At 58.0% G+C, this 25,982-nt stretch overlaps 1 protein-coding gene and 1 long non-coding RNA gene across 3 annotated transcripts in view; one reads left to right on the forward strand and one right to left on the reverse strand.

The window, feature by feature from the left end:
• Positions 1–21,924, forward strand: part of ITPKB (inositol-trisphosphate 3-kinase B) — a 91,478-nt gene extending 69,554 nt beyond the window's left edge. The window contains exons 2-7 of one of the 2 annotated variants that reach the window (XM_038542808.1): positions 7,196–7,295; positions 8,496–8,709; positions 13,113–13,317; positions 14,789–14,890; positions 16,487–16,558; positions 18,656–21,924. In XM_038542808.1, the coding sequence (XP_038398736.1) occupies positions 7,196–7,295; positions 8,496–8,709; positions 13,113–13,317; positions 14,789–14,890; positions 16,487–16,558; positions 18,656–18,871 (909 nt within the window). In that variant the 3' untranslated portion in view covers positions 18,872–21,924. Of the gene's footprint in view, positions 1–7,195; positions 7,296–8,495; positions 8,710–13,112; positions 13,318–14,788; positions 14,891–16,486; positions 16,559–18,655 lie in introns of those variants that run through there. The other variant, XR_005362270.1, reaches the window with a different exon arrangement.
• Positions 21,925–22,099: 175 nt separating this feature from the next.
• Positions 22,100–25,474, reverse strand: LOC119872549. Its single transcript, XR_005362271.1, has 3 exons — positions 25,210–25,474; positions 23,743–24,050; positions 22,100–22,719 (listed from the first exon to the last, which is right to left on the reverse strand). It is a non-coding gene; the product is annotated as an uncharacterized LOC119872549 (long non-coding RNA).
• Between the last annotated feature and the right edge of the window lie 508 nt (positions 25,475–25,982).

Here is a 25,982-nt window from a genome sequence, read left to right on the forward strand (position 1 = left end):
ACATGTCCAGTGCAGGGGACGTCAGCCACCCCACCCTCCATCGGTGGCTGCTCCAAAGGGCAGGTGGGAGAAGGTGTGCGCAGCCATGACCTCTGTGGTCGGTGGTCTATGCCCCCCTGCCGGGAACCCCCCCATCCAGCCTGGGGAGCATCACGTGAGGAGGCAGAAATAAAAGAAAACATTCCTTGGGTCCTTTTCGAAACGTGTTTTTGCATTTGGTTTTTAAGAGAATTGTCTTGTTTGTTAAAGGGGGGAAAGACGGTTAGTCTTAAAGCCCAGACTCTTTATTTTTAGCCGGAGCTACCTGCCCTGCCAAGTCCTTGGGCTTAATTTTTCCGATCCTCGGGGTCCTGGTTTTGAAAGGCCTTCCCTCCCCCTTGCCCTCGCCCTCCCCCGCCCGCCCCCAAGTGCACAGCTCAGGCTGGCAGGGGCAGGTCTCACTCTGGGCCCCAGCCAGGTTCCTGAGCAGGGCTCCAGGAGGGGAGCCGTTGGGCCAGGGGCCCCTACCTGCCCAGGCATGCCCAGCTGCCCAGCTGCCCGCTCGGGAGGCTTTGCCAGGCTGAATACAATGAACAAAGTTGGCTGGCCTTGGCATGGGAGAAGCGCAGGCTTTCCCCCAGCGAAGGAGGGAGGGATCACCAGGGAAACCCTAACTGCTGTTTCAGAGAGACCAAAAGAAGGAAGAAAAAAGCATTTTTCCAAACATGGACAACTCCGTGACTTTCGCTCAGACTTTTGCAAGAGCAGAACAAAGGACACTGACGAGGGGCAGGCCTTCCCTGAGCAGGGGCCTCCCGCATCCACTTTCAGCGCTTGGTTACATGCGGCCTTGACTAAGTGTGTGTCAGGGAGGCGGCTCTGGGAACAGACTCTGAAGGGGGCAGAGCAGGCCTTCAAGGAGGCCCCCCCACATCAGAAGAGCCACTCTTGGGGGAGTGGCTAATAGCCCCAGAACAGGGGGAGAAGATTGGGGGAGGTGGGGGCTGGTTGTCCTGTTGGCTGAAACAAAACAAAATGCTCGGAATTAAATTAAACCAGGAAGCTGTGTGACCTGGAGCACATTACTTATCCTCTCTGAACATGTGTCCTTGCTTGCGGAGCAGACATAGCTCTATCAGTGTGGGGAGGAAGGAGGTCATGGGAAATTACAAGTATGCCTGACAGTACATCAGACATGTAACATGCAGTATCTTGGCCTCTTTCTCCCACAAGCCAGGTCATTAGCTCTCACTAACACACATGTGCACACACGTATGCCACAAAGCCAAGTCTCTTGGCAGTTTTGGAAAGTCCCAGGGTCCAGAAAAGATTCTCCTTTTCTGACATCTTAAGAGATTTCTCCTCATCTATTTTACTCTTAAAAAACAAAACAAAACAAAAACAAACAGATTCTGTATAATTATCTAAAAAGAAAAGTTAGGGGCACCTGGGTGGCTCAGTGGTTGAGCGTCTGTCTTAGGCTCAGGTTGATCCCCGGGTCCTGGGTTCGAGTTCCACATCGGGCTCCCCTTGAGGAGCCTGCTTCTCCCTCTGCCTGTGTCTCTGCCTCTCTGTGTCTCTCATGAATAAATAAATAAAATCTTTAAAAAATAATAAGATAAATTTAAAAAAGAAAAAGTTAGCCAACTGGTCAAACTATTTCAATAAAAAGGGAAGTGCTGGAAGACAAGCAGAAAATTGAGGGAAGAAGTTAGATGGGAAAAGGTTAAGAAAAGCCCCACTCATTATAAAGAGGAATGTGCTCAGCCATCTCACTGTTTACCCCGCAAATACTGTTCTCTGGTGGTGCCTGGCCCACTTCCACCTAGTGGGGTTATTTGGGAAGATTCTTCTGCTTTGGGCAATTTTACTGATTTTCTGAACCAGAAACTGCTGTCAGCGCCCGGGCCTGGGTGGCTCCAACTGTCCCTGGGTCGCTGTGGGGCGGGGGGCGGGGGGGTGGTTGGGAACTGCTCCCGTGGGCTCCCGGCTGCCAGGAGCACCCAGAGGGGAGCATTGCAAGCAGTTAATCACACCGTTAGCTCATCTTCTTGCCACCTAGCGAGGTTTGATGTTCTGGAAGCTCCCAGCTGGATTCTCGCCAGTCTGCTGTGCCTTAGAGGCAAAAACTATTTCAATTAAAAAAAAAAAAGACACAAATAAAAGCAAAATGAACACCTGAGGTTCTGTTGCCCCGGGACAGTATACAGAGCACAAGCATTGGTATTCTCACCTCGGTTCTCCCCTGAGCCCTGTGGGGCAGGCAGGACACATGACATGTCCTGGAACCTGGTTGACAGATGAGAACACCGCAGGGGACAGGGGGTGCTGGGTTTGAAGGCTTGCGCAGTGCTGCAGCTTGGAGATGGCTAAGCAAAGCACCATCCTAACTCCAAACCCTGGACTGTGCTCTGCTTCATCATATGCCTTCTAGAAAGGAAATCCTGCATGAAGCCTGCCGTCCCGGCCCCAGAGGCAGAGCCATGTGGGGTCACCTGGCACCATCAGTGGGAAGGGAGGCTGGAGGAAAGGCCAGCTGTGCTGGGCCGAACGAGGGGCTGTGCAGAACTGTGTTCAGGAGCCTGCTTCTCCAAACAGCCCTGGCATTGCTGCGGCCCACGGGAGAGGAATGTGGCTCCCGAGCAGCCTGTAGCTGCCTGGAACCCTCAGCTTGCTTCAGGGTGGGGGTGGGGCTCAGACCAGTTCCCGATGGGCTTCCAAGGGAAAGGGGGGTCAGAGCTGCATAGGGTCAGCTAAGTCTTTTGCAGGCATTCTTGGGAAGAGTTCCCAAAGGTAGAGATGAGCACCCTGGCAGGTGTCTGTGGGAGGGTGGGGAGAGGTATGAGGGACCCATGGCCATTGGCGGAGGGCGAGCAGGTCGGGATCCAGATGGCCCTGCAGGCCCAGGGTCACCTGCTCCCGCTGACCAGTTGGGCAGTTTTCCCCCTCAGGAGGCAGGGCCAGCTGCCGAGTCCCCAGTGCCCCCAAAGGGGCCCACGCTCGGTTCAGGCTCTGCCGTCCCCATATTGACAATCCCACTGAGTTTTGGAGGAGGAATCCTGTGTGTCATGTCTCTGGTCCTGTGTGGGTGGACCAGCTCCTCCTCCTCCCCCAGCCCAGCTCTGGATCCCTGCCTCCCTCCTCCTCCCCCTTCTCCTCCTCCTCCTGCTCTATCCTTGTGGATTTTGTGGGAGACAAAGGCCAGACCCCGAGGTGATCCCAGTTAGACCTTCCGTTTGTTGGAGACTGTTTCCCTGCAGTGTGAGTAGGATGTCTAGGGGCACAGCCGGACGATGGTGTTTTCTCAGGAGCCACGGGCATCACAGGGAGGCTTGGAATCTGGTTTAGAAAAACACACAGGATCAGACACTAGCCAGGCTTCCTCCCTTGGGTTCAGCCTGGGCCCTGCCTCCTGCTGGCCAGTGGGTAGTTTCCACCCTGGGCTCTCTGAGGCTCTGGGCAGCTCTGAGACTGGGGCCAGAGGTGGCCTGGAGAACCGTAGGCCCAGAAGGCTCCCCAGCATAGAAACCTGTGAGCTCTGAGGTCCCACGTGTTGAAGCAAGGTGTTTGCCCCACGTGGATGCTGGTCTCCAGGGAGTAGGTCTCACATCTGCTGTGCGGTCACACATGCTGTGCCCCCAGCCTCTGGCTCCTGCTGGCAGGTTATGTAGGGTGGATGAAGTCTGAGCTGCTGGGACAGGCTGGCTGGCTGTGGCTGGGGAAGGCTCATCTGGGGTTGGCCAGATTCACTGAGACTCCTGTCGCCTCCTGCATGAAGAGGGTAGGGGTTTGTTGTCAGGTTTTTTCCTCCCACTACAAATCTCTCCACGTTCTCTGATGGTTTCAGCTCAGGTCAAGTCAGGTGCAAGGGGATGGAGCTGCCTGGAGCAGTTTCCATACATAATGCATCTCCAGGTTGCTCCATCTTAAAGGATCCCCTCCGGCGTCCTGTCGGTTTCTGGTCCTTTCCTTCTAAATCACCCCCATGTAGCTGGGGTACTGCATGAGACCCCACCTTCAGAGAGCGAGGTCAGGCATGCAGCAGGTCAGCAGAGAGCGGGGCCCCACACTCACATAGAAAACAGCAAAACCCAAACTATTTAACCCTGGGATGTGGTCCTCTAGGCATTTGTGTAGCTGGGTCTCATCCAAGTCCACGAACCTGCACCTGTTAACCCTGACAATGTCACTTTGGTTGGCCTTACCCCGAAGCACAGAATCAAGGTGAAAGCCTGGCCTTTGGCGCCAGACCTGCTTGGCCCCGCGGCAGTTTTGTGGCTCTCTCCTTTCTCCCAAACCGCTCCCAATATATCCCAAGTGCACCACTCCAGCCACGGTCAGATCTGACTGATGGGAGAGGCTTGCGTTATCTGGTAGCTAAGCTGGAAGTGGCACCTGCCCAGCACCCCCCTCCCAAGTGGGACATACCTGGGGGTTTGATGGCCAGCTACAGAGCATCTCCCAAAGGCTCTGGACTCTAATGCCAAATGAGCACTCAGAAGACTCCCCCAGAGCAGAGCGGCTGGATGCCCAGGGGACCTGCCGTGAAGAAACCTCCTTGTTGCCCTTCCTGTTCAGTCTTGTCTGCTGGTACCTTGTCCAGCGTCCACAGGGCTGGAAGGAACAGGGCCCTCCCCAGATGTTTGGCACAGCAACTGTTGAATTGGTTTGAGGTTCCCAGGGTAAGCTGGCCCTGCTGGCAGGGGCAGAGAATGGATTGACTTTGGGGAAGCAACCCAACTTGGTGAGCCTAGGATTCTTCCGCTTACAAAGAAAATGCTTCTGTCTATTGTCAGGTTGTTGTGAAGATCAGACATGAGTCTGTGAGATGCCTGGTCTAGCATCTGTCTGGCACCTGGTCCAACACCTGTCATATAGCAAAAGCTCCCTGAGTGGTGAGCTGTGAATGCGGGTGCCTGGCCCAGTGCTGGTGGGCAGGCATACAGGGCTCTGCATGTCCAGGGCTCTGCTAGAGCTGCCAGCTTGCAGCGAGCTGGGAGCCCTCCCCTCCTCACCGCGATGCTCAGCAGACCCAGGAAGAACACCCCCACTTCTGCATTAGAGAAGCCAAGCCCCAGGTGTGCGTGTGAGGAAGTCCTGAGTCAGAGTTGAACGTGCCGCAGTTGGCTAGCCCAGCTCCTCAGATTGACCTGTGTGCACCTGCAGCCCAGAGAGGCCAGCAGGGACCCGTCAGGTGTACAGACCTCTGGGGACATTCTAGGATGCATCTGCTCCTGGGGGCTGGCAAGCAACAGCGCTGCAACCTCCTTTTCTAGGCCCAGCTGTGACCTGGAGATGCTTTCTCGGGTTGGCGTTGGTGGCCACATTCGGTACCACTTGGGTGCCCCTAGTGTACCAACCCACAGGATAGGAACATTCTACCGCCTGGGGTCACCTTGGTGTGGGAGAGGATTCTCGTGGCCTTGGCCTGATTCATGCTGAAGGCATGCTTCCTTATGTTGGGAAGGGAAACTGAGTACCCAGTTTGTTTACTTAGAGCGTAGTATGAACTGTCTGAGGGCCCCCGCCCGAGCACCCCCTCCCTTCTGGCTCAGACTCTCCCACACATACCCCATTCTCATGGGAGTGGCTTTCCCACCTGCAATCAGGGGAATCCGTGTGTTGCCCTCTCTTACAGGTAAGGCAGTCGGGCCACCGGGAAGGTCAGAAGCCCGTCCAATGGCAGTCAGTGAGCAGGGGATGGAGAGTCAGGACTCAGGCCCAGGTTGACCTGCCTCCCTGCACCATCACGCTGCCCAGCTCCAGGCTTCCTGGCCCAGGGTCCAGAGCTGGCCTGGCCTGCTCACCCTCGGCTGCTACTGGACCAGTGGTTCCAGACCTGGGCCGAGGCTCTGTCCCATGGGCCCCTGCCTGCCATGGTCTGCTCCCCCCAGTCTGTCCCCACAGTGCCTCTGTCGGGCACAGCCTCCACGAAGGCCTTCCTTCCCAGCACTCCCCCATCTTCACATATACCTCCCTGGCCGTGGGACCAGTCCTTTCCGGGTACTCTGTTGCCCCCGAGTCTACAGATACAATGTGAGGTGATACACTGCAGCCAGTGACACTGCCCTGGAGGGTTCAGCCATCCACAGGATCTGGGGGACCAGCTGTCATTACCCTCCCCTCGCCCCCCACTCACTAGGCAGAGGAGGAAACTGAGGCCCTAGAAGGGCATGAGGGTGGAGGTGTGGGCTTCGGTGTTCCCTGATGGGGAAGTGGATGGGGTGGGGTCCACCCTGGCCTGGGAACATGTGCTCTCCTGCTCCCATGCTGCACCTGTCATACCCTTGTCCTTTGTGAGCTCTGCTGCAGGGAAGGGACTGGCACATGGTGGCCAACCGTGCACATTGCCTCTGTGCCTACCTTAACGTCTTCCGCACGAATCTAGGAGGCCACTGCCCACCTCATCTTGTGTTATGAGGTTTTTTTCTCATCGTTTATGGGGACTTCTGGGTGCTCAGATAAGTAACGCCTTGGCCTTCCTTAGCCTTCTTTGGTGATCTCCATCAGAAGGATCTAGAAAAACAACCTTGCCAGTAGAGGCCCAGCCCTTCTGTCACATGGCCTCGTGTAAGAATAGACTCGGTCTTGATGGTGGGGTGAGGGTTTCTGGCACCAGGAGAGATTGCCAGGTTCAGTAGGGAGCAATTCTTCTCCTTAAACAGATTTTAATTTGAAAGCCTGCTGACAGGAGCAGCTGAGTCTCAGCAAAGGGGGAGAAAACCCTGGCGGCTGATTTAACCTTGAATCCACCTTGGGCACCACCAGCCCCTGTAGGGATGTGGCCTGTGTCCTTTGCAGCGGTTGGAGGGCAGGGGAGGAGCTGTGTCTTCGGGGGTGCCCACCAGGGAAGGCAGGACCCCTCCTCCTTGCCCCCTGCCGCAGAGCTCCTAGCTTCTGCCTCTCCGAGCACAGAGCCCTGGAGCCCCCATGGGTTCACTCTGTAGTTTTCCAGGCTGGGGACCCGCTTTCTTGGGAGCTCGGGGTGCTGCCCAGTGTGGGCTCCCATGCCTTTCTGGGGCTCCTGTGTTTGGGACATGCAGTCTTCCCTTGATTGTCTCTGACTTTGTCTTAAAGTTAACTCAGGGATGCATGGTCCTGCTCATCCTGGGGCCACAGGCAGCAGCGAGTCACCTTGCTCTGAATTCTTCACCCTAACCAGAAAGTACTATGTTTCCCTTTCTAATGGAGTTTTTTTTAATTTGCTTATTTCTAGAGCAAATCATGGAGGAAAATAAAAAACATGGTGCACTGGTCTCCCTTTGTCATGTCCTTCAAGAAGAAGTACCCCTGGATCCAGCTGGCAGGACACGCAGGTAGCTGCTGGCCTCTGGCCTTCCCTGCCTGATGATTAGTTCTGTGGGGAGGCACCCAGTGCATGAGGGAGGGGGTGCCTGGCCCTGGATGCTCTAGAGATGGAAGCATCTGGAATAGGTTGTCTCTTAGACTTTGTGGTCTACAGTCTCAGCCAGGCTGGCCGCACGTGGCCTTCAGGCTGGCCGCACGTGGCCTTCAGGCTCCTCCCCAGGGCCCATGCCGCCCCTTCCCCAAACACTCACATGTCTTCCCCTTCCTCTGTCCCTCTGACTCTCCATCTCTCTCTCCCCCTCCGCCTCTCTTCCCCCCAAGCTCAATAAAAATGTGAAATCATCACTCACAGCTCGCCCACCATTTGTCATGCTGGATAAAGTGGCCACGTTGAGTGTTTCATTGAGCGCCCACTGTATCCCACATCACCACGGCCTTGGGGGTCATGACATCCATGGAAGTAGGCTATCTGCCCCAGAGGAGCTTAGAGGTGGTGGAAGATGCAGGCCGGTCACCCCACAAGCAAAGGACAGTGTATAGAGTCTGAGGTCCAGGTGGCTGGGGTGCCCGTCAACTACAGGGGAGGAGGGACATGTGTCCTCAGAGCCCGAGAACTGGCTAGTCTACATGTGGGGAGGTTTCGGTGGCTGCCCTGGACTTGACCTTTGTGACCGCAGACCAGCACAGGGTCTGACATTTCCTTTATATCCCCAAGGCACTGGGGCAACACCCTTCCTGAGTAAAGACTTGCCTGACAGCGTGGCTAGGAAGGAGCACTGCACGGGTGGAGCACTGCACGGGTGGGCTGGGCCATGGACCTCCCGCTTCTCAGCTGCTTTCCCTGTCCTGGAACTGAACCCAGCCCTATCAGGACCTCTTCACTGCCTGAGCAACAGGACTGAGGGTGGGGTGGGGGTCCCGATGGTAGCACACAGAGGCGTGCGTGGGCCTCACTACCCGAGCTGGGCCTCCAGCAGTGAGGGCCCGTGTCCTTGCATCTTCAGACCAGGAGCCTGGGGTTCTTGGGAAAGCTGGGGGCCCAGCCCAACTGTGCAGCCTGGGGGGGCGGGCGCTGGGACTCGCTCCCCTCCCAAAGTGCTTGCTCCGCAGGCGGGGAGCTGGGGGGCACCCTCAGCCCTGTGCTGCCGAGGGGGCCTTGGGGAGGGCCTGGGACAGGGACCAAGGTCCTCCCCCCACCTGCTCTGCAGGGAGTTTCAAGGCAGCGGCCAACGGCCGGATCCTGAAGAAGCATTGTGAGTCCGAGCAGCGCTGCCTGGACCGGCTGATGGCCGATGTGCTGAAGCCCTTCGTGCCCGCCTACCATGGGGACGTGGTGAAGGACGGAGAGCGCTACAACCAGATGGACGACCTGCTGGCTGCCTTTGACTCGCCCTGCGTGATGGACTGCAAGATGGGCATCAGGTGAGCCAGGCCCCCGAGCACACTTCAGCCGCCGCCGTGCCCCTGCCCTGCCCTGCCCACAGAGGTACCTGATGGGCCTCTGGGGAAGCTGGGCATTCCCAGCCTGCCCCGAAGTCTGGTGTGCGCCAGAGCAGGCTAGTGGTCTGATGGGACCACTGGAACCCCATCCCACCCCAGTCGTATCACATTATAAGCATAAGGGGACAGGACCCTAGCTTTGCCCCTGACGGCCTCCTCCGTTGTCCAGAGCCAGTGGCTATGGGGCTGGATAATGGGGCCCGGCTTGGTGCTGAGCTTCCCTGGGAAGGGCAGGTGGGCTTGCTTGGGGTAGCAATGTGGAGGCTCTACAGAGAACCTGGGCTAGCGGCTCTTCTCAGCACCCCTGTACCCTCACCCGTGGAAAGGGGGAGCCAGTTAGTGGAATATGCTGGTTTGCTGACAAAGATTTGCACCTGCCATCCGAGTGCTGTGGAGCAGGAGGCTGGGAGCCTGCCATCTTGGTGGGCGTGGAGTGCTCTGCCCCCCGCAAGGCAGACCACAAGGGGGTGCTAGGGCCTGTGCATGGAATCGGGCCCCACCCCTGGCATCTGCCCAGGGAGATAAGCCAGGAGAGGCTTCAGGAGGGAAGGAGACAGGAAGAGTGGCTAGGAGAAGAAAGGGTGGTGCAGAGCCAAGAGGGTCCCAGACCCGGCCACCAGCACTGTGGGCCCCATTTTGGCGGCATGGTGTTCTCATCCCTCTTGCACATGGAACATTCTGACCCAGGAGTCATGGAGCGGCTCTTCTGTTTGCAGGTAGGGCAGTCAGCCACATGGTGTCAGGGTGCCATGCTCACCTGGGGGACGTCCGGCTACAAGTGCCCAGACTGGGCAGCCAGATGCTGGGCTCCTCCATCCGGCCAGTGGCTCACTAGGGAGATTGACGTGGTGGGGGGGGCGGTTCTGGGAAGCAGCTCCAAGCCAGGGGCCTGTGTTTGCTTGGGATGGTGGAAGCGGTTTTAGTTCTTACAAGAGGAGAACAAGGAAGAAGGGTGTGTGTGTGTCCATGTGTCTGTGTGTGCACAGGAGAGAGGAGGGCCAGACAGCCAGTTCCCTTTCCCTCCTCCCTTCTCCGAGGACTGTCATCAAGTCAGGCCCTGCAGGCAGGGACTAAGGGACGGTGAAGACATCCCACTGTTTGCTCATGCGTGTCCCTGATCTCCCTCCCTCCCTCCATCCAAGGCCCTCACTGCTCCAGCCCACAGGGAGGAAACAGAATGTCCCTCCAGCTACCAGTCGGCCACTGCTCTTCCCAAGAGTCTTATTTCTGTCCCCGGAAGGCCCTCCCACGGTACAGCAGGATGAACCCTCTTGAGGGAAGACACATAAATATTCTGATTAGTATTCACTCCAACCAGGACCCCAAAAAATACACCCTTGGGGATGAATGTGTGGCAGGTGGGTCCTGACAGTTGTCCAGTGTACCTGTCTATTCCCTGGGAAGCTGCCAGGGATGGGCACCCCCTCCACCCACAGCTGCCTCCCGTCCCCTGTGTCCTGCAGCTTCTGTCTCTCAGCACCCCAGTGCTCTTGGGAGAGACCCAGGATGACCAGGCAAGACAGCATTGGCCCAATTGTGGGCCGGGCCTGGAGGCAGTGGGGCAGGAGGGGGATGGTAGGTCTCCCCAGAAGCCTTCTCCTCCCTGCTGCGCCCTCACCGCCACCCAAAGGCATGGGTCATGGTCCAGTCCAAGCAGGGTCCACGCAGCCAGGGAGAAGCACAGCCCATGTCTGTACCAGGCCCTGCAGACCAAGCCCTGAGGGGGCTCTCTGTGACCCTGTGTCCCTGCAGGGACTGCAGTGCTTTCCCAGCTGTGTCTATCCGGGATCCTTGACCTCACAGCCTCTCCTAAGACCAGCAGCCCGTGACCATACACAGTGGGGGCCTGTGCTTGCCAGAGGGATGAGGCCGGTAGCTGCCACCGACACCAAGTCCCGGGCGTGAGGGGTAGAGACTAGTCAAAAGGAACTGGTGGGCAGGCTGATCAGCAAACCCAGCCTCAACCATTTTGGAGGCCTGAGGAAGAGGGGACACAGGCACCTGTCAGTGTCCTAAACCAGGAGCATTGTGGGAGCGGGGATCCACACGGACATACGCTCACGTTGGTCTGGCGGGTTTTCTTAGATGTGACTTGCTAGGCAGAATCAGAAGTGTTTTCCTGACATCGGAGTCAGGGCCAGTGGGTGGAGACCAGGACTGTCGGCAGCTTTTGAGGCATAGGCATGTAAGCTGTGGGCCCCCCACGGGCCTGCTGCCTTTCCTTCATGGTGAGTGGCTGGTCCCCATGGCAGGCCCTGCTCCCTCATGTGAGACAGAGGGGCCACCTCCCTCCTGGGGCGGTGGGGCCGGTGTCAGGGAGCTCAGGCCCCACCATCCGGCTGCTGACCATTTCCTCTGCCAGACGGAACTCAGATGGACCGGCGGGGGGTGGGGGTGCTTTTTAGAGAAAAGCCCACTCAGAAAGGACTGGAAGCCAAGGTCTGCTTCCTGTTTAAGGAGCTAGTAAATGCTCTTTGCAGAAGTAGAGCCACCCACCCACTCCAGAGGCCCCCACAGTGTGCTCAGGAGCATTCAGGATGGCCAGCTGCTCCCGGCCACACGGCATACACACACCAGCGTGACGGGCCTCCATGCAGAAGCGTCCTGCCCTGCAGCCTCTGCCTTCAAGCTCCTGTCGTCACTGACCTGGCTCTGGAGGCACAGTGGTGTGTGCATGTGCATGCACATATGTGTGTGAGAGCATGGGTGTGTGTATGCGCATGTGTGGGTGTGTGTGCACATGCTTGTGGGTGTGTGTGCATGCGTGGAGGTATGTGTGGTGGGTGTGCAAATGTGGGGGTGGAGGTGGGGGTGGGGTGTGTGTACACATGCAAGGGGGTGTGCACAAGTACAGCCAAGGGCTGACAAAAGGTTCTAGATGACCAGGCCCACGTTCACATTGGAGGATTTGGCTTTTATATTTAATACAGTGGTTTCTGGAAACTTGTTCTTCAAAGACATCATGAGTTGACCTGTAGTCTGTTCTGGGTCCCAAACCAGCAGCTTGGAGCAGGTGTGATGGAAAGTGGTGGAGCAAGGCCCTGGGATGGTGGGGAGGAAGGGGCTGGGCTACAGTCCACAGCTGTTCACCGTGGGCAGCTCCCACCCGCAAAGGTGGGAGGGAGGGATCCCTGGGTGGCGCAGCGGTTTGGCGCCTGCCTTTGGCCCAGGGTGCGATCCTGGAGACCCGGGATCGAATCCCACATCGGGCTCCCGGTGCATGGAGCCTGCTTCTCCCTCTGCCTGTGTCTCTGCCTCTCTCTCTCTCTCTGTGACTGTCATGAATAAATAAATAAAATCTTAAAAAAAAAAAAAAGGTGGGAGGGAAACCTCTCCACTGCGGCTGCAGCTTAGTACTGTGATCTTGTTTCAGGAGGGTCACGGGCAGCAGAGGAGCCCAGGACCGGGGACGGGGGGTTTGATTGGGGAGCAGGGATGTGTCTGACGTGCAGGAAGCCGATGTGTGCACAGGGGTGGCTTCCCACCTTAGTTTGGTGAGGGGGGTGAGGGAGGCATTGCGGGGCCAGGGATTTGGCCTGTGCTGCCCCTGTCTCCCCGGGGGGGTTCCCGAGGGACTCCTGCCAGTTGAGCCAGCATGTAAGGAGGGCAGGGCACTGAGCCACTGCATTGGTTGCATTTCTTCGGGTCTTTAGGGGGCTCAGGGGTTCAGGTGTGAGGAGGCAGCTGCTGCGCCAGGCAGGCTGAGCCGGCACATCTACAATAGGACAGTGGCCTTGGGGCCCCCGGGCGCCCCTTCCCAGTCCTGGGCCCACACACACACACACACTGTGGCCCCTTCAGGGGCTGCCTTCTGACCTGGCCTTTGTACTGGAGATGTCCCCTCTGGAGACAGCCAGTGGCATCTAAGGCCTTCCCACCCCGGAGGACTGGGGAGGGAGTGGGGCCAGAGGGACAGAACTAGCTCTGCCATTGCTCAGGTGCTGGCTTTGGGGATGCCTGCTTTATGGAAAGGTTGCAGGAGCCAAGCGGGGTCCTCTGGGGCCCTGGGCAGACTCTGCCCTCAGCCCCTCTCCCGACCTCACCCCAGCAGGACGAGCTGCTGAGCTGCCCTGCCTCCTTGCACCCTGCCCTGCTGGCTTCCGTGGGGAGCCCTGGAAGGGAGAGCCCCTCAGCTCTGCCAGGCCCCCTCAGAGATGCTGGCAGGGACACCCCATCTGCAGGGCTGCCCGTTCTCTCCCCAGCCTGAGCAGAGTGCATGACCATCCCTCCCAGTGAGCATGCCCCGGCCAAGCTGAATGCAGCCCCTCGGGCAAGGCTGGAACTGTGGTCCAGTCAACAGCCCCCGTTACCCCCTCCCTGCACAGGACCTACTTGGAGGAGGAGCTCACCAAAGCCCGCAAGAAGCCCAGCCTCCGTAAGGACATGTACCAGAAGATGATCGAGGTAGACCCTGATGCCCCAACTGAGGAGGAGAAGGCCCAGCGCGCTGTGACCAAGCCCCGGTACATGCAGTGGAGAGAGACCATCAGCTCCACCGCCACTCTGGGCTTCAGGATCGAGGGCATCAAGGTGAGGCTGGCGGAGGCCTGGGCCACCGGCTCCCAGCTGAGGAGGGCACGGAGGTGCCCACCTCCACCTGCAGGGCCGTGGATGGGCGAGCCATAGTCCCTGCAGCCTCGCTGGGTTTCTGTCCATGGCCCACTCTGGGCCCCGCTGCCTGGACCGGTGTCAGGGTAGGACGGCTGGGAGCTAGCCAGCGGGCTGAAGGCTGGGCGCCTCTGCAAATGGCCCCCTGGGGACCCAGGCTCCCGCCAGCTCCAACCTGAGAAAGCCATACGCTGTTTCCTTGTCCTCTTTCTTTTTTTGCACTTGGCCCTCAGACTGGCTGCAGATTTCATGTGTGCCCCCGCATAATGCTCATTTTCCTTACCTTACCTATTTGAAACAATCCACTGTTCCCTAAACTCTCCCTCACAAGCTGGACATCCTGGCCTCATTCATTGTCTGACCAGCCCTGGGAGAAGCCAGCTGTCTCCACCAGCTCTTTGCCTGCCTCTCTCCTCCCCTCCCCTGCCTCTCACCTCCCTTGCTCCAGGAGATGCCCCACAAAGAGCTCCAGTGGGGAAGACTCCCCCAAGATTTGCCAGCCACCTGGCTGTCCCTCTGCCCCAGCGTCTCGCCTAATCTTTTTTTTTTTTTTTTAAAGATTTATTTATTTATTCATGAGAGACACACACAGAGAGAGGCAGAGACACAGGCAGTGGGAGAAACAGGCTCCATGCAGGGAGCCCGATGTGGGACTCGATCCCAGGACCCTGGGATCACGCCCTGAGCCAAAGGCAGACGTTCAACCACTGAACCACCCAGGTGTCCCAGCGTCCCGCCTAATCTTTCAGAGGCAACCGCATTGCATTAACTAGCCTCCAGCCTGGTGGCACACAGACCCAGGTTTGGCTCCTAATGGAGCCATCCTCACTCACCTTTTGTCCCCAAGAACAGAGTTCCTCCCAGGAGAGCTAAGCTCCATGTGCTTTCCTGGAAGAGCCTGGAACAGACATGGTGCCAGACTAAGAAGACAGAGCAATCTCTGGCACTGGGTGGACCAGGGAGCAGGGATGGGCAGGCAGTATTATATCTGAGCTTCCAGGGAACCCACGATAAAAGATCTTACATTACAAAGGGATCCTCATTGACTTTGGGGTGGGGAGCCCCTCTCTTCTGTCTGGTGAGGGAGGGCACCTCTGGACAGCAGGGACCCCTAGGCACTCGGGTTCCCAGGGCCAGACCCTGGGTGAATCTGAGACCCATCTGTCTCGCTCCTCCATCCCTGGTGTCCACACTCCCAGGCCTTCCCTGACTGTCCACACTCTGCCAGAGACACTGCCACCACCACCCTCCCTTGTGGGGCTCAGGACTGGTCCCCTCTGCACTGCTGCCCAACTAGCCGCTCTGTGTTCTTGGATTGCCAGGTGGGCAGGTGCCACACCTGCCCATGGGCCCTCTGCTGACCCCCCTGGGCGGGTGTCCTTCTCCTTCTCAGAAAGAAGACGGCTCTGTGAACCGAGACTTTAAGAAGACCAAAACGAGGGAACAAGTCACCCAGGCCTTCAAAGAATTCACTAAGGGGAACCGCAACATCCTGGTGAGTCAGGGCCCCCCACTCCCGTGCCCTCTGAGGCTCTTGGCCAGCCCTAGACTGAGCCAGGCCACCACAGAACACGCCGGCCCCAGGCTTCCGCTGGGCAGGTGAAGAGGAGGGCGACTCGGTTGCCAGCAGCATTCGAGGGTAGATGGGGGCCCTCAGGGGGCCGGGTCTCTGCCTGCCGTCCACCTCATGGCTCCAGGGTTGGTTCCCTCCTGTATGGGGATTGTCTGCTGTGCGCTTGTGTGCTCACCACATCCGCAGGGTGGCCCTCTGGGGTGGGGACATTCTTGTCCTCACGTCACAGGTGAGGAGCTGAGAGGTCAAGGCACAGCTAGCTAGGAAAGGACAGAGCTGGACCTTGCATGTGGGTCGGCCGCCTGCAGCCTGCTGGCCCCCGCGCTCCCCAACACTTCCTGGGCCGGCCAGGGCTCCCCCAGGCCCTGAGCCTCCCCCAGGTCCTATGAAGCCACAAGAGGGAAGTGTGTCTGGGGCGGGGTCACCCTATCTTCCCCAGCAAGAACTGACCGGTTCTCCCTGAGCTCCAGGTGCAAGTGGCACAGGTTTGGGACAAAGTGGTATCACGTTTGCCACTGCAATAGTAGACAGGCTGGATGGAGGCCTTGCCCTCTGGGGTCGGGAACTTGGCCCTCCAGACGGAGGTAGGGTGTGCTGAGCCTCTGCACCCTGAGGGAAAGGCACCCCGGGATGGACCCAGGCACACTAGGGACAGGGGCCCCAGAGCCCCTGGGGACAGGCACTTTCTGAACGGGGGTGGACCAGGACAGCCTTTCCTACGAGCAGACTCCTCGCTGGCCAGACCCAAGGATCTCCCTCCCTCCTTTTCAGGCGGGGGAGGCCCTCCTTAGCTCCTGGCAAGGAGGCTTTGATCACGGGGTATGCACCCAAACTCTTCCACAGCCCAAACCCTCTTTTTTCCGGGTCACCTGCTCCTCAGCAGTGGCTGCCACAGAGCACAGCCCCACACCTCTGCTGAGGGCTTATTTGCGGGGCCAAGCCCCAGGCCGCAGCGCTGCTGCAGAAGGGCATCCGGGTACCGTGGGAGCCTGCATGTGATGGGCTTCCCCGTGGCCCCTGGGGACGGCAGGCACCCCCAGAGCCAGCACAGCTCAATCCCCAACGGAGGGCTCTGCAGAGAGGCCACCATTAGAGGTATTTGTGGCTCTCCCACTTGCTCTGTCCTTTGGAAGGTCAGGGGCATGGAAGTTTGTATTCTGGAAGACACCATGGCAACCAGGCTGTTGGGATGCGGCCTCCACTCTGCTGGCGTTCCAGAATAAACTTTGCCCTTGTGTGCAAGCTCACAGGGGCTGCAGGGCTGTGTGGAGGCTGTCCCTCCTACACCTCCCGCTCACGAGGGAGCACGGGAGGCCCCCGCACTCCCTGACACTGACAAAGCGTGGCTGCCTACCTCGCCTGGGCCTCAGTCTCTGGCCCTTCTAGATGAGGGAGACTGGAAGAAATCAGGGAGTAAAGTCCCTTCCACTCTGACACCAGCAAGTCTAATGGGCCACATGGGGCTTAAAAGATACCCAGCCCCCAGGTGTCCAAAACTCTGGCCATTTCTGTTCCCAGATCGCCTACCGGGACCGGCTGAAGGACATCCGGGCCACCCTCGAAGTATCTCCTTTCTTCAAGTGCCACGAGGTAGATACTGGGCTTTCATCCTCCTGGGTAGAGAGCTGTGCTCTGTGTGGTCAGCCAGGGCCCTTGGGCCTGCCCACCTGAGTTGTGAGCGTGCCTCCCACGTTAATAGATCTGCTGTTCTAGAAGCTGGAGTGGCATTTTTAGGACCATGCAGCCAGAGGCAGGCCACCTGGGATCAGGCCCCTTGCTACCTGCAGGAGCCTCATCATCATGCATCTGCCTCCTGGACGGAGAACGCAGGGCCATCCTGCCTGAGCGCTGTGTTCACCATCCTCTCACGTCTCCCTCTCCCTCCCAGCTTCTGAGGTTTGCCCATTCCAGGTGGCTGTGGCAGGACTTCTGTCCCACATGCCCCAGGGTCTTAGGGCAGAGCTCCTAGAGCTGCTGAAGCAACCACCCATCACCACCCGAGATCTTCTGAAGGGGCTGGCTGGTGTTCAGGCACCACTTTTGAAGCAGAGCTAGAACTTTCCACCTTCTCCTGCTTTTGCACCTGTTGGTCTGCAGGGGCAGCAGGCAGCAGACAGGGAACCCAGACACCCAAGAGAGGTTTGGAAGTTGTCAGCAGGTCTCCTGGAGGGTCTGTAAGACCTGAGGTCAGAGTCCAGGGCCCCCGGCCCCTAGAGCGTACATGTACATTCACATACCCATGCACGCTGCTCCCCCAGAAACAGTTGCTGCCATGCCTGGGTGTGTGTGAAAGCAGGGAAGCCACGCTCCCTGAAGGCTTGTGGCTCCTTCCAGAAAGCAGCCTCTCTCAGGGTCATGTTTGGAAGGAGCCTCCACCTCAGCCCTGCCCAGAGAGAGGGCTGTGGGTACAGCAAGAGAAACAGGAGACAGGAGATCCCAGGACTCCGGGCATAGGGAGCAGCCCCAGAAGGAGGTGGGCCAGTCCCAGCTTGGCCTCATGACATCTTTGTGCAAGTGACACAGCTGGTCCTTGGATATTATCCCTGTCTGGCCCCGTGGTCAGGGTGCACCTGTCCCACGTGGTGGCTCTTGGCGGGTGCCTGGGTAGGACTGCCCATGAGGAGAGACTGGGGTGCCCAGAGGGCAGACGGGGCGGCTCCTGGCCTAGCCATTCTCGGGCTGCCCCTCCCTCCCCTCGTCTTCATGGAGATCCAGGTGTCCAAGCCCTCTGCTCCTCCCAGGGCCTCTGGATTCCCTGCTGGAGCCTTCCTCCCCACCTCCCCACTGCAGCCTGCCTGCCTGCTCCAGGGAACAGGGGCTGTGGGCCTCTGAGCCCCAGGACCCACCCCACTGGCCAAAGGACCCCACTCCCCCCCGGTAGCCCCATCTTCCACTCCTCTCCTCTCTTCTGCACCTTTGCTGTGATTTCTGGAAAATTGTTTTTGCTGCACTCTCTCTGGAGTCTCATTTGGAAGCTTCAGGTCTAGAAAGAGGCCAGATTAGCTGAGGCTTCTGCATTTTCCGTCTGGGAAGAAGCAAGCCCCCTCTGGGCTCAGCATTTCCAGGGGCTCTTCCCTGTCCTTCCCAGGGCCCCCGGCAGGACCCCACACCCTCTCCCCACACCCCATATCTTCCCCAGCCCCACACAGTGACCTGGGGGAGGGTTTAGGGGATGTGTTTGTATTGGGGAAAGCACTTTATTCCATGCAGTTGCTCTGACCTGGTCTGGAATGTGGGGGCAGGTGAGGGGGCTCATTAGTGCCCCAGGTCCCCAGAGAAGGGTCCTAGGCCTGTCTGTGCAGGTTTTGCTGGCGTTGTGCTGCTGGAATCTGGGCCTCACTGACACCCCTTCGGGGGCTATGTGCCCCTGTGGGCAGCCTTTCCTCTGCCCTTGGGTACAGAGTGTGCAATCTCCTCAGCGCCTCCCTTCTACCCACACAGTCCGGGGGTAGGAAGGGCATGATGAGGTCCCGAGGTTTAGCCGTGGCCTGCAATAGTGGAGAGTGTGCAGGCCAGGGCTGCGGGGTGGGGGTCTGTCATCCCATATGTCCTCACGGAAGGTGGAGGCTGTCCTGGTAGCTGGTGGCCTCTGCCCCCTGTGGGGGCGGGAGGGGGAGCTGTCCCAGGTGCACCCTGGCTGCAGTGTGGCAGGCCCTGCTCAGCTCCCCGCTCCTGGCTCCCCTGCAGGTCATCGGCAGCTCGCTCCTCTTCATCCATGACCAGAAGGAGCAGGCCAAGGTGTGGATGATCGACTTTGGGAAGACCACGCCCCTGCCCGAGGGCCAGACCCTGCAGCACAACGTACCCTGGCAAGAGGGGAACCGGGAGGACGGCTACCTCTCTGGCCTGAACAACCTCATCGACATCCTGGCAGAAATGTGCCAGGGCGCCCCACTCACCTGAGCCCCCCTCCCACCTCCCTACCCCACGCCCGCCTCACTGCACCCTCCCTCCTCCCCTTCTGCTTCCTCTCTCCTCAATTTCACCTTCGTGTCCACCTGGGTGCAAGCCCCAGAACTGACCCTCCCGATCTGCACTACAGGATACATTGTAGAGAGGAGACTCAGGTTTCCAAGAGGAGATGAGAGATTTTTCTGGTGACTTTGCTCTTGGAGCTGGGGCTTCAGCTTCTCTCTATAAGTAGGATCGCCAAGCAGAAGCGGAATGCCCAGACCCAGGCTCCACCGCCTGCAGGGAGGCTCCGTGGGGTTTAGATCTGGAGGAAGGCTCAGGTGCAGTGGGGTGGGTCCCTAACGCCAGAGCCTGCCGCAGCCGGGGCCTCGCGTCCTACGGGGGCCTGCTGCCCCCTGGTGGCCGGTGCAGTTCGTGCCACTGCCAGGCTCAGCCTGTGCATGTTCCATCCTCCGAGGCTGGGGGCCCGGGTGAGGGGCCTTGTAATAACCCTGCTTCAGCAGGCGCCTGGCTGCAGGCTTCTGGTAGTTGGGGCACAAAAACCACTGGGAACTGCATGTGGGCCGTGAGTAAAGCACTCGCTGCTTAGCGGCCTGGGGCGCCCACAGACGCGTGGTGATTTGCTCAAGCAGGGACCCACCCAGCTGGTAGTGCCAACCCTCCAGCTTTGGGCCAGACCCCAAGAGCCAGGAGAATGCTGCTGTTGATCAGCTATGCTCTCTGACCTAGGCCTTCCTAGGAGGGGGCGGGAGCTGTGTTCTTCCATCTGATTATCGCCCTCTGCATTCAGAGGACACTGCAAACCTGAGCTTCCAGGAATGTCACCCAACCCTCAGAGTCACTTGTGCCTCCAGCTCCCTACCTTGCTATGGCAAGGTCTGGGGCTCTGGGTGGGGTGGCCCAGGGCACGCCAGCCCCCAGAGGAGAAAGGACAGGACCTTTAGAGCACACTCCCCTTATATCCCTTCAACTCCTCACCACCACCACCTCCCCCGGTGCGTAGCTGGGTTTCATGAGCTGAAATCCCCAGCAGATTGGGGGCAGGGCTTGCAGGCAGTGCTGGGCAGGTCAGAACAAGGTTTCTGGCTTACTGGCCTCATTCCCCCCAAAAGTAACTCCTAAGGCCTGAAAGGCTCAGACCCACATTTCCCACAGGTGGTGTGGGCAGCTCCCAGGATGGGTGGTGGGTGCCAGGGGCAGGGAGGGGGTGCTCCAGGCATCTCCTCCTGGTGCTTCTAGGTTGCTTGAAGATTACTGGGGAGCTAATTAAGTCGTATTTTAATTTTCGAGCAAGCCTATTATTGAGAAGAATGTAAAATTGGCATGACTTTTGAAGAACAAAGACCTCAGTTTTGTGTCCATTTGGCGATGTGCCCCTAGGTGCACCCCCCTTGCCATTGGAGGCGCAGGAGTGCCCAGAATTGTGCTCTGACCTGTCAGCAGGCCCTGGGGCCAGTTGCTCTGCTGGGAGCTGTGTCAGGACATGGTGGAGACATGTGTACCCGGATATGTGAGCCTGGAGGGACCGATCCAGAGGCAGGACTTCCTGGGCTGCCCCCCTGTCGCTCCAGGGTCTCTAGGGGGGGGGGACCTGTGACTTCCCCAGGCCATGCCAGCGTTTCCCCTTTCCTGCTGGGTGAGTGACAGTTGGTGGGGGCGGAGGGTAAGACACATGAGGATGTGTAAGTACAGATTTTAAAAAAGGAAATCGCTCTGAAGCTTCCTGGCTCTTGTTCAAAACCGTGGTGAGCTCCCGCGTGGGGTTTTGCTAAAAGTCACACATACCCCCCCCCCCCCCACCAGCGGGCTGAGCACGAGAGGCCTCGTGACAGCATGTGACCCGGTGAAGGCAGGAGCACCAAAGCCAGCTCTGGACCTCTGGGGCCGGAGTCACTCGCCACCGCACAGAAGGGGCCTGGTGGTCCGCGCACCTGAGGTCTGCGGGGAAGGGACATTGCTCATTCAGACATTGAGATTCGTGATTCCACCGCACTGGGCTGGCCAAAAGCCACCTCTCTCTATTGATGAAGAAAGTTTGCTGAAGCAAATTAATGCTCTGAACAAAAAGTGCAGGGGACCAGCTCAATATACTTAAGAGAACAAATTTTCCAAGCACTTTAAACAGGCGCCAATTGTTGGCCAACAAAGCGCTAAAATGCAAATGATTTGTTTGTTAGAGGAGGTCCATGGTGGCCCTCACTGGTAATAGGTTGCTTTAGGTCACATTCTAGCTGTGAAAGTGGTATGAAGTGGCATCTTCTAGGATTATGCTCTTCCTTAGGGGTTGGGGTTTTGTATTACTTGCCAGCTCTCCTCTCGCACCTCTTCTCTCCAACTTCCTGCCACCCTGCCTCCCCGTTGTCCTAGAGGGTTAGATGGATCTGGAGTGGAGTTTCCTAGAACCCTTCCCAGCCTAGCCTTGGGTCCTGGCAGCTCAGGTGCCAGGAGGGCGGGACAAGCCATGTGCACCTGTGTCCAGGTGAGCGCCACCCTCCCCCCCCCACGGGCATTCTCAGTGTTCAGCATGCTTAGCGTATTCGAGGAAGGTTTCTCAACTGCTCGTCCCCAGACTTGCCTTTAGTGTCATGTAAGAAGTTTTTAAGTTATATTTATTTTTTTTCCGGTTTTTTAATTGCACAAAACACTAAGACTGGGAGGCTGGATTCTGTTTGTTTGAAAGCTGTGCCTTCTTTCTGAACTCCCTTTCCTGCTTGGTGGAAAGAGCCCAGACACAGCACTGCCCCCCCCAGATGGACTCTTTCCCCTGTGGGCTGTATCTAGCTGTGAGATTTCCCCGCATCTAGGCCACCCTCCGTGTGTATATAACCCAGGCCGCTGGTTTGGGAAGAGGCAGGGTGTTCGCCCCCTGCCAGGGCCTTTCTTCTGAAGGAGACGACTCCCCAGAGGGTTCTCCTTCCCTCTGCACCCCTTTTGCCAAGACACCTGGACAAAACAACTGTTACAGACCCCCCTCCCCCATACAGTGCCTGTTGAATAGATCGCATTGCTCTGTACCTTCCCGAATAAAGGCCCAAGAGACCGCAGTGCTGTCTGCTGTGCAGTCCTTTTGACCCTAAACCCCGGAGAAGCACCTTGAGGTGGGTGGGTGGCAGTGGCACTCTTTGGAAACCAGAGGATTTCACTGGGGCTCTGAGGACCCCCCAGAAATGGGAGCCCAGATTGAGTAACATTTTTATCTGCAAAGGATTTAAGACAGTCTTCAAATTTAATCTTTCTAGCCTTGTCCACACAACCTTTATACAGTAATTCAGGGCGTGGAACAGCCACAAAGAAGTCCTTGTCCCCCACCCCCCACTCTCACCCCCACCATCAGCCAGGGAGGGGAGTCACCAGGAGGCCATTGCACATGTAGCCTAGCTCTGCAAGGTGAAGGGCTGGTGGCTTGCCTCTGGCCCACTTGGGGCCCTGATCACCTCCAGGAACAGGGCTCTGTAGTCTGCGTGTTGCAGATGGGGAAACAGGCCAAACCGTGTGACCCGGTATTAAACGGGCAGCAGAGATTCGGATCCAGACTTTGCCTGGTTGCAGACCTGATTCTGTCTTTCTCCTTCCTGGGGAGCATCTGCAGGTAGAAAGCCTGTCCCGTCCTGGGTCCCAGGCTCAAAGCACAGGGCTCTGCTCTCCTTGTCCACCACTTCTGATTGCTGGGGCTGCTCGCTCTCACCTCGCTCACCCCTTGCAGAGGTGTGGATGCTGGGCAAAAGCAAGATGCCCCAGCCACCGTCTCCCACAGTGATGGTCCTACCCGCATCTTCTTGGGGTTTGCAGCCAGTCTGTCCACGCCATTGGGATGTCACCCCGAAGGCCAGGTCTTGCCCCTGATGAATGGTGTTTGTTCAGCGTCTAGCAGAGCCAAGCCCAGGACAGGTGCCTAGCCGTGTGCGCTGGTGAGCGCCCTGAGCACCGTTGGTGACTAAGGCTGTTGGGTGTGTGGATGCCCTTCCTTCAGCAGGAGGACGACTCACTGTTGGCGTGGGCTCCCTGGCCCCTGGGACCTGCACCCCCCTGCAGCTGTCCCTCCTTTTATACTCTAGACCTTGTCATTGCCCGAGACCAGCTGGCAGAGCACCAGCAAATACTACCTGGAATGCATGAGTGCCAATCCTCCTTCCACTCACAACTCTGTCCTCTGTGGCCCCACAGGGCTTGGTGATCACCCACCAGAGATGGGGCCTCCCCGCCTTCAGACCAGCAGGCAATCCAAGTTCAAACTCCCACTCCAAGGTTCTGCCTCCGTATGGTTACTGGCTGTGCCAGGACTGGTCTGGGGCCAGGGAAACCTATTGCTTTCCAGGTCACTTCTGGCACCAGCCTGGCGTGGCCTGGGTTGCCTAGAAACCAGGTAAAAGCTGGCATTTATCAGGGAGAACTATCCTGAGGGGCCAGACACTGAGGGGGTGTGGAGCAAGGCTGGGACAAGCCAATGGGCAGCATCAGCAGGCGTGAGCCACTCTTCTGTCTCAGGACGTCTTCAAAGAGGCCCACAAACTAGTCTCGGGTCAGTCCCAGGAGAGTCAGGGATAGGAGTGGACATGCCCGTGCCCCTGCTCTGCCTCCCACTGGTCATCCCGTTCATAGGGCATCATCTCGGGTGGCACTGCTAGCCTCCTCAGTTGCCATGTGGGTCAGTGCGGTGACGGCAACAGGAGCCGACTGGGCCCTGACCGTGTTGGCAACATGGGCCATTGCTGCACTGCTCCGATCTAGAGTGCTCTGTGCACCGAGATGGACCAGACTTTTCCAGTAAACACCAGAGGGTAGTGCCCATCCTGCCCCCACCCTCTGGCCATTCCTCCATTCTGTCCCTTGCATTTCTTTGACTGAGGGTCTCACCCCCTTACCTAGTTGGTCAGGAAGCTGGAGTCCCATCAAACGGCCAAGTCTGGGGAGGAGAGAGAGACAGAGGAAAGAAGCTTCCTGAAGGTAGGCAGTGGGTTGGGGGAGTGCTGGGCTGTCTCCAGATGGGGGAGCAGCAGGAAATCTTCCTCAAACCAGTTTGAGAACCAGAAGTTGGTAGGAAGCCTGTCTCTAAGCAGTGGCAGGCCTGGCGACCCTGGCTCCTCTTCTCACATCAGCCGGGACCCCAAGGTCACTGAGGGTCCTCACTGAAGTCTGGAGACTCACTTGGCTTAACAGAGTGGTTTCTCACCTTTTGGGGAATCACAGATGCTTTAGATAATTTAAAGGAAACAACAAACACTTTTCCCGGAAAAATGCCCATAAGCATATACACAGTTTTATATACAAATTCAGGGACTCCTGGACAACCCTCTGTCCCCACCAAAGCCTCTGGAGAAATCCCCAGGTGGTCGATGGGCCCTGGCTTAAGAATCTTTGGTTTGTAATACCCTTCCCGGGATGGCAAGGTGCACCACCCCCCTCGCTGCAAGGGTGTGTCTGCCATTGGAGGCCGTCTGGCCACGGGCCCCCCTTCCCCTCTCTGAACAATCCAGCCTTCTGAAAGGCATCACCTTAGAACTACCTATTTTTGTAAATAAATCTATTGGAAACAACCATGCTCATGTATTTACGTGCTGTCTACGGCTGCCTTCACACTGTAACGCTGGAACTGATAGGTGTCCCAGTTATTCCGTGGCCACAAGGCCTGAAATATTCACTATCTGTCCCTTTATGGGACAGTCCCCCAATCTTTGTCTCACACTGACAGCGGCCACAGGCAAAAAACGACTCCAAGCCTGGCACCACACTAGGTGACTCATGACCCTTAGTACAACCTTTACAAAAATGCTGTAAGAGGAGCTTCCTTAACCACATTTTGTGCATGAGGAAGCAGAGGCACAGAGAGGGTGAGTCACTTATTTCACGTCACATAGCTGATAAGCCAAGAGACTCAAGCTTTTCCCATAACCCCACACAACTGACTACTGACGAAGCGGCAGGGTTTTTCCAGGCACGGAGCTGCATCACAGAATTTTAGGGGTGGCCTGTGGTCAAGCCAGGAGTCCTGGTGGTGGTGACTGTAAACCTGATGAGGCCCTGGAGATGATGACCTCAAGCATGGCCCTCTCCGAGGGGTGAGGCTGAGCTGCAGGACCCAGGCTTTGGCTCCGGCCCCCATGGCCAGCAGGCAAGACCTGGAATCTGCCAGAGTTGGGCAGGGGGGTGCAGCCTCCAAGGAGCTCCTGGGAGGCCCTGTTTGCTCTAGAATCCATATGACCCTGCACGTAAGCACAGCCCACGCAGCCTGCCTTCCCCCAGAGACCCCCAGCGCACAGACACACAGAGTCATTCCTGCCCCCACCCCCCCACCCCCCCACCCCCTGGAGCCTGGGCAGAACCAAGTTCACCTGCCGCTTCAGGGGCCGGCTCACATGCCTCCCACAGAAACACAGAAGCTGCATTGTGTTCTCTCAAACGCCAGGACACAGTGTGCAGGTCATCTCCCTCTCTCCCTCGACAGCGACGGCGGTGGCCTGCCCCTGGCATTTAGCGCACCCAGCACAGACAGCCCTGAGGAGTGAGGCCAGGGCAGAAAATTCAGTGAGAAAAAAGATTTCGCACCTCAGTCATGTGTGAGCGCTTGCAGCTTGGGTTTTTTTCCAGCAGAAAGAAAACCAGTCTGATACAATCCTAACAATAAAAAGAAGTTTATCGGGATCCCTGGGTGGCGCAGCGGTTTGGCGCCTGCCTTTGGCCCAGGGCGCGATCCTGGAGACCCCGGATCGAATCCCACATCAGGCTCCCGGTGCATGGAGCCTGCTTCTCCCTCTGCCTGTGTCTCTGCCTCTCTCTCTCTCTCTCTCTGTGACTATCATAAATAAATAAAAATTAAAAAAAAAAAAAAAAAAAAAAAAAAAGAAGTTTATCTTCTCATGGCTCCAGAGGCTGGACGTCCAAGATCAAGGACTGGTTGGTTGGTTTCTGGAGAGCCCCTTCCTGGCTTCCCATAGACCTCACGTGGCCAAGGGTGAGCTCCACTGGGTCTGGCTCAGGGAGGGGCACCCAGCCGCCCAGGCAGGGCCCACCGCTCCGCCCTCCCCCGGGCTCTGCTCCAAACACGGTGCCCCTGGGGTGGGGCTCCAGCGTGGGAGCCCGGGGGAGCACTGGGCAGCCCCCCACC

Source organism: Canis lupus, chromosome 7 (genome assembly GCF_011100685.1).
Source record: "Canis lupus familiaris isolate Mischka breed German Shepherd chromosome 7, alternate assembly UU_Cfam_GSD_1.0, whole genome shotgun sequence".
Classification (NCBI taxonomy): domain Eukaryota; kingdom Metazoa; phylum Chordata; class Mammalia; order Carnivora; family Canidae; genus Canis; species Canis lupus.